The sequence below is a fragment of the Podospora anserina genome, chromosome 7 (genome assembly GCF_000226545.1).
Source record: "Podospora anserina S mat+ genomic DNA chromosome 7, supercontig 1".
In the NCBI taxonomy this organism is placed as follows: domain Eukaryota; kingdom Fungi; phylum Ascomycota; class Sordariomycetes; order Sordariales; family Podosporaceae; genus Podospora; species Podospora anserina.
This window is the reverse complement of record NW_001914854.1, coordinates 2,656,884-2,667,612: the sequence shown is the minus strand read 5'-3', so window position 1 is coordinate 2,667,612 and position 10,729 is coordinate 2,656,884. Positions and strand designations below refer to the sequence as shown.

Genomic DNA, 10,729 nt, shown 5'->3' with positions numbered 1-10,729 from the left:
ACCGGTTGCTGCCAACTCCTCCTTCAAGACCCCTGAACGCACGGCACCCACCCCCACAAACCCTTTCTTCACACTTGTGCGCAGGCAGATCATTAAAAAAAAAAGTTCGTATTTCACAAACGAACCAATCCCCCATACGGAGAACCGGACGCAACGGACACGCGGGGAGTGGGAGGACACCGAAGTGGTAGTGTGGTCCTGCACACGAGAATTACTATTCATGCAGTACATATATATATATACTGTGCGATCTATGACACCACTGACCAGCCCACTCCCGTAAAGTGGTTTGCCTACACACTCTAACACGGACGGGGCTCGGTCGTTTGCTGCTGCAGAGGGACAGTCATACATGTGAAAGATACCGGATATCCCAACTCGGGTCGTGATCACCTGCACACCATCGACAGAATTCTTCTTCTTCTGCTGTTTCTTCTGTCCCCGTAGAACCCAATAGAAACTAATCCCATCTCGATCTTCCCCATCCCCATCCCCTCATCCCACTCTTCAGCCCCAAGCTACTGCAAGGTTCGCGACCGTTAGCCAAAAGCACCGCCAACCAAAAAGCAAGGCAGGTCATCATCCAACGGCCAGTTTCCATTCGTAAACTTCAGGAAACTAGTTCCCACCTTGGCCCGGCTCGGTTGCGCCGTGCATACAGCACATCTATAACGGCCTCGCATATACCAAATAGAAGCTGATGATAACACATCACAACCACTACTCGTCAAGCTTGTAAACCCATATATCCCATTCCAACTCGACAATAATATCTATCTACTTTACACCACCACCACACCCAGTAGAATTACCCCCACTCCCTCACCATCATCATCCTCCCCCATTCCGCAACTTCACACAAGATACACCTCAATCTATCAAACATCCCCCAAAAAGCGCAAAAGAAAAGAAAAAGATGATATATGTATTTTTGAACTTGTCTCTGAATGCCGAATTGACAAAAAAATCACCTCCTCCACCCACCATCACCACCACACCACCATCACCATTACGTCTTGTTGCCTTTTTCTCCCCTTACTTGCTTTGTGTTTTGTTTGTGTTGTTGATGTTGTTGTTGTAGTTGTTCCTCTTCATCGTCGTCTCTTTCGTCCCTGTTGTTGTTCAACTCCCTCCATAGTTCACCACCACCACCACCGCGACATCACGCCACTCCCCCCCCTCACAACACCATCCCCCTCCTCACAACACCATCCCCCCCACCCCTTCCCCCCCGGTCAAAACACCAGACACATCTATTAAAAAACTTCACGCTGTCTTCTGTCTTTCAACATCACTCATCACCCATCAACCCTTACACCTCTAGCCACATCTCTGCTTGTTAAAGATACAATTCGCTTCGCTTTCGCTGACAGACAGTACTCAACTCTCAACCACGTACGCACACACGCACACTTCTCCCCACTTCGTTGAATGAACCAGAAACATAATTTTGTTTAGGAAAATAAGAAAAAGGATCAAGGTGAACCCGTGGCCGTATTCACCCCCATACCCCGCTTGTAATTAAATTTCGCTGTGCTGCTGTGTGCCAGATTCTAGACGGAAATAAAGAGAAACAAAAAAGTTTGTCGAGATCAATGTGAGAACAAGAAAAAAAGACTTAAATCAACGCCATGACACCTTACTATGCTTTGTCCCATGAGAGAGAAAAAGAAAAACGCCTGGGAATTGTGCAAATCCTTTGGTCAAATACACGACGGGAGGTCATCTTCGCCGCCCTTGGTGCAGAAAAAAGAGAATCGAGCCGAGAGAGGTGCTGCTGTGCTTGAAAGGGGTGCGGGCCATTCGTCTTGAATCATTAGAAGAAATGCGTGTAAATCTTGGAGTTTTCGTGAACCTCCATCTCCTGGTTGGTTGTTAGCATCTCATGCATCGCTCGAATAATCAGTAGGAGACCCACCATCTTGAATGTGTTCAGCTCTTCCTTGATCTGCTGAGCAAGCATTGGCGTCAGGCGGTTGCACGTCGCGATGTCACCACGGCGATCGTACTCCCCGCTCGGCCATGTCTCAAAGGTGATGATGCGGGGGCTGAAGGTGGCGTTGCGCTTCAGGCTGCCCTGAGGGGTTCCGGGCGCGCTCTTGGTGTCCTGGCGGAGACGGAGGGCCGAAACAAAGTAATCCTCACTGCCAATGGCGACAGGCGCAGTCCGTCTGTGTCCTTGCTGCTCATCATTGGGGGTGCTGGGAGCGCTGGAGGTAGGGGAATCGGTGACGTTAGGAGCATGAGGCGGTTCTGTACCGCGTGGAGATGGGCTGGCGGAGCCATTGCGGTCTTCTAAAGCAACAATGTTAGCAACATGCCTCTTCACCGGAAAAGAACAAACGTACTCTTCAAGATGCCCTTTCGGACAGCAGCCAAGACCTCGGCACGTTCCTTCTCACCGCCAACAATGCTCTTTCGTGCTGCCGAGCTGTCTGTGCCTGTGCTAGATCGTGGGTCCGCTTCGAGTGTGGGTACATTGGCGGCGTCGATGGAATTTCGCTCGAGACGGGGGAAGCCGGTACCGCCACCAGCTTGCGTTCGAGGGTCGGCGTTCACATTGACACGCTCGCGCTCGGCCTCGACATTGACCATGGAGACGGTAGCTTCCATGGCCTCGGGCATCCTGGCATCGGCGGCCGGCACACCAATGATGGACTTGGGCCGGAAAAGGCCGACAAGGGAACGACCGCCCTTCTTCATTCCACGACCCATCTTCCGAATCATAATCGAAGCCGAGGATGCCGTTGATGAGATTGATAGGTTATCGGTCGATCCCGAGAAGAGTCTGCCGCCGTAGATGTTGCTGCCGATGCCAGCCTCTTCTTGTCGCTGGGCGATGCGGGCTTGTTCCGTCTCGTACGCATCCTCCTGGCTCTGCTCCTTCTGGAGCTTGCCTGGCCCATTCTCGGCGGCTTCGCTGTTAGCATGTACCGCTTTCCGGAACTCTGCCGCGCTACCAAAGGAGAAGGCTCTCCTAAGTCTCGATGTCTTGTTTTTTGGCTTCCCTCCATTCTCGTTGATGGCAGCCAGCTGCCTGGCGGCCGGACTCTCGACGCGAGGCGTGGTCGGCTTCACGGCCTCCTGAATCGCGCTGTCGGCGGCATCGGCCGAAACGCCATTCTCAGTCTCCGTGCCCATTGCCTTGGAAAGGGGAGACGAATTGACGGCACGCTTCGGAGTTGCAGCATCGGACGATGAACTTCGTGGGGGAATGTTGACCAGCCGGGGATAATCTTGGCTGTTGCCCGTCTGCTCAGAAGGCGAGGAGGAAGACGGGGCGGGGTTTCCGGTGGGGTTGGAAGCCTTCGCGCTGCGGTTGGCCGACTAAAGTGGTAGGAGATGATTAGCGCTGGTTGATCCAACCCCCAACATTGCCGCCATAACATGTGATTGGACAATGCAGCCACGAGATATGCAGGTCAGAAATCACTTACAGAAGAGGAAGCTCTGGAATTGTTGCTTCCAGCGCTGCGGCCAGAGGACCGGCTGTCCGAGCTGCCAAGACGGGCATCAGTAGTAGCGCTGCTGTTGTTTCTGTCGCCGGCCTTGTTGCTTCCAGCTTTGGCAGCTTTGTTGGGGTTGTTGTTCTTCTTTTCGGCCACCTTGGCCGATGCTGGTCGATCTGGACGGCTTGGTAGTTCCGGCTGCTTAAGCTCGGGCGGGGTCAAGGGCGTGGAAAAACCGGCAGAATCCAATGCGGGCAAGCTGCGTCTGCGAGTTCTTCTGGGTTCCTCTTGTCCCTGACCGCGGACAAACCCCATGTCGTCAATCGCCGACCCAGATACCGAGCCGATATAGCTGTTTGGCCTGTTCATCTGGTGCAACTGGGGAGTCCGCAGCATCACAGGCTTTTGATCCGATGCACTCCGAGTGTGGCCTGGGCGCCCAGCGGTTGCCGTTTCCTGGGGCTGTTTCCCTAGGCCCGAGCCCGCCGAGTCAGAAGACCGCAACGCAGTTCTCCTGTATCTTTCCGGTGACACCCGCGGCGCCGCCTGTGCAATCGGTGGCGACAGCGATGTTCCGTTCATCTGTGATGCCTGCGCACCGGCTCTGCGTGTTCCTGATGACGGCAGGGCTGAATCATCCCGAGACCCGGCACCCGTCAAACTGATGGATGCCGTACTAGGCAAGTTTGTCATGGAGTTGCTGGCCGCGTACCGGGAGCGGGCCACACCAGGCTGTAGATAGTCCAGCGTCTGGATAGTCGGCACTGCTGGCGAGGATGATGTCCGGTGTGACCTGACCTGTTGCCATTGTGTCGTCGGATTAAGGCTGGGTGTGCCTGTGTAGGCATAAGGTTGGACATACCCTGAGCCGCCACGGTACACCACAGGAGAAGCCACTCCTGTGGGCAAGCCGTGGATACTATTTCTATGAGCTCCACCCTGAGCATATTGCGCATTCGACTGAACTGGCAGCATGCCCGAGGCTGAGGCCGGTCTGGTCTGAAGCATTGTGACTGTCCCAGATTGCTGTGGATATCCTTGTACCAGTGCGGCCATGATATCTGGAGATCTGTTCAGATCCAAGGCAGAACTAGATGGATGTTCTTGTTCAAAGTCTCGGAGAGATGAGCTGCCCGACGGTGCTCAAACTTTGACAAGCAGATTGCGAGGTTGAACGAAAGTATTAAGGCAGGGTTTCTGCATGGAGTCTGTCAGCGAGACCATTCATCAAGAGGCTCGGGAAAAAGACAATGGCAAAGTGTGTAGCTCAACTGAGGACAGAAATGTGTGTTTGCTGAAAAAGGCAAGGTGACCCCCACGTTTTTTTTGCAATTGTGCTGATCAATGGGGGGGACGACAAGTCCCAGCATCGAACTCACCTGCCAATTGCGTTGACAAGAACGGAGCCTTTTCAAATAAATCGAGGCCCCGTGTATGGTGGTACGAAGACCTTTTTCAACGATGGTGACACTATAGAACTGAAGGTCGCCCGGCGGCCAAAGAGGGAGGTAGATGACGTTGTCCGTCTCTGAAGAAGAAGCCCACTGTCACCGTGAACTTTCTTGTCTGGTCTGGCGGTCTCAAGCCCGGTCACAACCCGTCGGGAGTCGCAGACTGAGGGAAAGGAGTATGGGGTAGAGGCAGTGCCGCGTCACGACTGACAACTGCAAATTCGGCCGTTACTGGAGACGGGACATCGGGGAGGGCCAGAATTATCGGATGGGAGTTGGGAGCAAGCTGGTCCGAGCAGACGGCGTGGTCAATGTTTTTTTTTCTGTGTGTGGTTCGTTTCTGCGTGAGGACAAATAGCGAACCGAGAACGAAAGAGATGCGTAGTAGACAAGCAAACAGACAGCCCAGAGACAAGATGCTATGAGACGACACGGGCGAGCGAGACTGAGATTTCGAGTTGGGACGTTAACGACGAAAAAAAAAAAAGAGAGAGGCCAAGATGGGGAGCTTGTAGAAGGCGGACGCGAATCGAAAGGTGAAAGGGTGGAAGGGGCGCTTTCTCGAAACACGGCGAGGCACAGAAGGGCGAAGGTCGTGGTGTCGAAAAAAAAAGGAAATTTCGTAATCGGGGGGCCGGGGCGTGTCGTCGGTTCGGTGAGGTGGGAAAGAAAGAGTGATGGGACGGGAATAGAGGGGGGGATTGGGGGTAGAGGCGACTTGGGAATGGGATTTGGGTGTAATGTGAGGAACCTAGGGAAGTTCTCCTCTGGTGTCTCCTGTCGTGGGCTGTCTGGAGGAGGCCAGACGTGCAGCGACTAGTTGAGACAGGGCAACGGCTTAGGACGGCGGTGCACGCCAGAACCAGGAGGGAACGAGTCGGCCTCTTTCCGTGCATCGGGCGCCGGCCAAGAACCAAGACACTCCACCCACCGGCTATTCATACAGTACAGTCTGACCTACCCAGACTAAGAAATCAATATCCGATCTAATTACCTACTACTACCGTTTCTCATTAGTATATCTTGACTTTCTGTTCGATTCATGAAATCTCAGATCTCAGTTTCAGCAACGCAAACTGTCAATGTATACTGTGTCTGTCTTCACCCCACCTATTTCCAACCTCCTAAACCTCGGACCCAAAGCTCCTCCTCTGTTCCCTCAGGCCATGTGTTGATCCCCCCATCTTCGCCCATTGGCCAGCGAGGGAGGAACGAGCATTGACCCAAGGCGCGCTAGCAGGGCCCATGCTGCAGGCCAAATGTCGCCGTGCAAGGGTGCCAGGGGCTTCCCATCTCCTTGCGACGAGCCCACCGAGGCGACTCTACACGGCTTTTGTGCATAAATCCATCCACGTCTCCTTGCAGAAGCTACACTACGAAGTGCTCACAGAAAGAAGTTTCCCAGTGTATATGTTTCAAGCCGCTGCCTGTTGCTGGCTACTGTGTTCATCCTATTCCATCTCAGTCACTGCCCGTGAGTATCAACTGGAATGGAGCCGGAATTTATTCCTCATCGCCCCAGTGGATTGCTGGATGGACCACCGCCCCGTTCCAATTTCTCGTTCTGGTCAAACCGTTAAGCAGAGATAGTCTCTCTTCCTCTTCCTCTCTTCCTCCAAAGAGCAATGTGAATGTGTCAGCGGTCTGTTTGCCTGGGGAAATGCCCAGTCACGGAACCAACCTGCCCAACGTGGACAAGGCACCGGCCGTTGCTATCTCTTGTTTTATTAAGGTTATTATTCAACATTATCCCGCCGATATTATTGCCTTTCGCATATGCAATCTTCCAAGCTCTCTCTTCCAGAGTCGCATCGCATGTACACACTATAACCTCTTTCCATTCAAAAACCTGCAGTCACGCTCTCTTTCGGCAATCGCGCCTCGCGTTTCGTTTCCACTTTGCCAACACAGTGTTGAAAGTCAAACCGTTCTCCACACCCACCGTTGATGGGCAAGCAAAGCTCCACAAATCAGATCAGGAAACTCAAGTCATGGAGACGGCAGGAGGTTTTAATGAGCCTCACTAGTTGCATGTGCAACTTGCAAACACTTGCACTGCATGTATAAAATAATGTTTTATACATCCACGACGATGATGACTGAATGCAGCAAGGAAGGCCCTCTCGGGTCGGCGATGGTGTGGCGTGGCACCTGTCGCGTTCGGCCATCAACAACAACTTTGTTCCCCCTTTTCTTTTGCTTTCTGTGCAGTGCCGCTCGTGGGCGGAGGAAGAAAAAGAGAGACATAATAAACAAGAGCCTCGCGATTTTCTTTTTCCCTTTATAATGCCAATCAACAACAACAACAACGGCCAACAGCCCTACCTGCCAAGAGAGGCACATCTGGGGCTCGCTTTTCATATCGCTCTCTTGAACTTTACCAACATCATAACTCCGCCCTACACTAAATCCTTCCGACTATCCCCATCATTTTCATTGCAAATCCATAACCATCCTTGACGTCGTCTCCTTGTGGGGCTTATAGCTATGCACTCCTGAACATTCGAGATCGATCAGACCGAGGCCTACCCAAACAACACAAGATCAAGAAAGACTTTAGCCCAAGCCAATCTTTTCTGAAGCTGAAGATAGATAACCCAACATCGAAACCGGGCAGAATGCCAACCCTTTAATAGTTTCTCCCAATATTTTCCCCGTCCAATCTCCAGAATAAGGGGGCCGCATCCAGCAGGCGTGCGGCACAAGATCTCCCGTTCTGAGAAAAGGATCAAATTCAGCGTGTGCGGCGGAGGCACGACAACTCTCCACACACAGCCCAGCCGTCTTCACAACAAATTGAATCTGGCTCTGTATGAATAGAGTATGCTGCAAGCTCTCAAAACAGGTTGGTAAAGAGTGGGGGGGACATGGTTGCACAGCGGGATCTGAAACTCTACCTTACAGAAACATATGCTTTCATGTAAGGCACTGTCAGCAAAGAGAATGTCCGTGATTTGATCCAAAGAGAGAGAGAGTGAGAGAGAGAGAGAGAGAAAAACCAAGTTCAGTGTAAAGTGCGTACGTCAGTATGGAAGCAAGGAGTTCGGGTGCTGCAGTTGGACCCTGAAAATCGAAAGAGTCTGTGTGCCCAATGACCTAGAGGATTGGTAAAGGCTGGCTTGTGAAGAGGGCTTTGAGTGACAAGCTCGAATATGCCTCTAGACGTCAGCTCAACCGTCATTGACTTCTCTAGTACAGCTATCTGTCACTGTCAACTTGTCACAGGAGGCTGGTAAAAGCGGCCGGACGAGCGGTTACCCGCTCGTCCCAAGCTCAACTTTGGGTTTTTGACCATCTGCATGTGAGTGAGTTGGGCATACACTATGATCCAAATGTTTTCAGTGTCCATGCGGGTTACGCCATCTGAATTTTTTTTTTTGGATGACGGGCCTTTTCATTCAGAAAGAGAGGAGAGTTCGTCCGGACAAAGATTCCTTCTTTCTCACCTTCTCTTTTCATATGAGACACGCACACCTTGACGCAAAACCAGACAACTTGCTTGCAGATCAACCCGGCTTTTTCCCCTCTCGAAAACGAGGCTCTTTTGTCTCGGAGCTTTTCTCAATCCTGCTTACCTAAATGGTTGTCATCCAATGATAAGCTTTTGGCCTATGCAAGACTTCTGGAAGGATCAAGCAACGACAAGACGGAAACAAGAAGAGGCCGCGTTGCTTGGCATGGAAAAGCTCTAAAAGACATCGTTTCGGACGTTTGCTGGTCACCGCTCTTCTCTCTTGAGAGAGAGTGTGTTCCTGGAAGCGAGAGAGGTTGGCTTGGAGAGCTGTGATTTGCTGCGGCAATCCTTTCTCAGGACGGACAAGGCAAGCCACCCAGCGCTGTGATTTACGCTGTAAACGGGCAACATTCAAGGTACCGCTCTACATGATGCATATTGACCAAGCATTGGCCAATCATGACGGCGAGTCTTCGGCCGGTGTTGTGGAAAAGGTGGTGTGTGTGTCGGCGGCGAGCATCGAGCAGGGTGGGATGCTTTCGGGCAGGACGAGATGCGGCGTGTGGGCGGAAAGCCGTGTGACGGGACCGATGCCTGGCCTTTTTTGGCTCCTTGCCGGCGATGCTTGGTATACAGGCACCTTGGTCGCCACTATCTTTGCTATCTTTTGACATGAATGGCGAAGATCTCTTCCTCGGAAGCAGGCAGGGAAGCCACATGCTGGCCTGCTCGAGTGAGGTGGTTGGGATGTGCATTGTTGATGTCTTGCTCGAGGTGAAGAAAAAGCAAAGCGCCTCCCGAGCGGGCGGCGGGCCACCCCCTTGGCTGGTTGTGGTTGAGATGGTGTGCCCGTGCCGGGAGGCTTCGTGATTGGTTCAGGCCTGGTCTGCCACCGAACCACGAGTTGGCAATTGTTTGACAATGGGGCTGCCCTCTTTTGTCTGGCCCGCTCAGACTCTCGCAAGTCGTCGTCAGCCATGACAGACAGGCGGTGAATACGAATAGAAGTTGCGATCATTGTGCCGTGGTGAGGTGTTGTTGCGCAGAAACTGTGGTTCCCTTTGCTCGCTTACTCATCTCTGTGTGGGGCAGATGCCCACGAATGCCAAGCAACCGTTTCTTTCCCTGGTCCTTGACCCATGTTTATCAAGGTTCCAGCGGATTTTGAGAATCGAACGTTGCATGGTTGTTGTCGTGGGACTCGCTTGCAACCGATAGCATCAATTTAATTCTAAATATCTGGGGGTATTCATACAAACCATATCATGATAATTTCTGAGAGTGGCTGTGAAAAGCAACGCTCAACGGCGTTGATATCGGATCTTGAGGCCGAGTCAGGATCATCTGGTGGGAGTTTGTGGCGGGGACTATGGAACAAGGATGGCTCTGGTTGAGACTCACTCATATCGGTTTGCAGTGCATCATCCATTGGGTTCATCTCATGCTGATATCACCGTTTGATAGGTTTAAGCACAATCCTATTCAACCCAATGAGCACCGGGACATTGAGCAACTCGAGTCATTCATCCGAGATACATACAGTTCATCCAGCGACGGCATTACACTTCTTTTCCGAGTAGATCACAACTCGAACCAAGATTTAGATCCCAATTACTACTATGCTTCAGATAGCCAGTTCCCATCATCCAGACATATTCGCGGCCCATAACCAGCGCCAGTCAGTCGAAAAAAATATATATATAAAAATAAAATAAAAATAAGAAAATAAAAAGCCCATATCAACTCTATCCAAGTTCACCCAACCAGCACCCTCTCAACCACAAACCCCAACGCCTCCCCCCCATAAACTTCCCCATACCCCCCATGAACCTCCTCATCCTCCCCATCCGAACAAAACGGATCCCCCTCATCACAAAAACTCACCATCCTATCATCAAACACCGGACAGCTGAACCCCTCCGGTCGGGCAGCAAATCCTCCCACCTTCGCCGTCCCCTTCTCCCCCCTCCTTTTCCCACCAGTAAACCTCGGACTCCCCATCAACACCACCGCCGCAATATTCCTCTGCACCTCCCTCCTGACCAAAGGCCTCCCAACCCGTCCCCCATCTTCATCAGGTTTTCCTCGTCCAGTAAAATCATGAGGCACCCCGCAAAGCGCATCATCTATGATCTGCCCTCCCTGGCTGAACCCATGGAGGATGAGTATTGTCTCTGGACACAGGGCGTTGAATGTAGAAAGCCGTTTGATGACTGCTGCTGTTCCGGTTGTTACTGAGGCGGCGTATTCGGATGTGTTGGCGCCTAGGGCCGGGTAGTCTATTGCTTCGGCGGTTATGGTTGGGTGGGTGGGTTAATCAAAAAAAAAAAAATTTAATATTTGCATTATTGCCATACTCCTATAAAATTATAAAA

General features: G+C 51.9%; 3 protein-coding genes across 3 annotated transcripts in view; 1 reads left to right on the top strand and 2 right to left on the bottom strand.

Moving 5' to 3' along the window:
* PODANS_7_9380 (uncharacterized protein) overlaps window positions 1-36 on the top strand; it is a gene marked incomplete at both ends in the record, with an annotated part of 1,251 nt that extends 1,215 nt beyond the window's left edge. The window contains one exon of the mRNA XM_001908272.1: window positions 1-36. Within this exon, the coding sequence (XP_001908307.1) occupies window positions 1-36 (36 nt within the window).
* A 1,780-nt stretch (window positions 37-1,816) lies between these two features.
* On the bottom strand, window positions 1,817-4,592 carry PODANS_7_9370 (uncharacterized protein; the record flags this gene model as incomplete). The annotated part of the gene is made up of 4 exons (XM_001908271.1): window positions 1,817-1,864; window positions 1,919-2,292; window positions 2,349-3,327; window positions 3,438-4,592. Coding segments are annotated over 4 exons (2,556 nt in total), but the record flags the coding sequence as incomplete, so codon positions are not given.
* A 5,517-nt stretch (window positions 4,593-10,109) lies between these two features.
* PODANS_7_9360 (uncharacterized protein) lies at window positions 10,110-10,667 on the bottom strand (the record flags this gene model as incomplete). Its single annotated transcript, XM_001908270.1, has 1 exon — window positions 10,110-10,667. A coding segment is annotated over one exon (558 nt), but the record flags the coding sequence as incomplete, so codon positions are not given.
* Window positions 10,668-10,729: the final 62 nt, after the last annotated feature.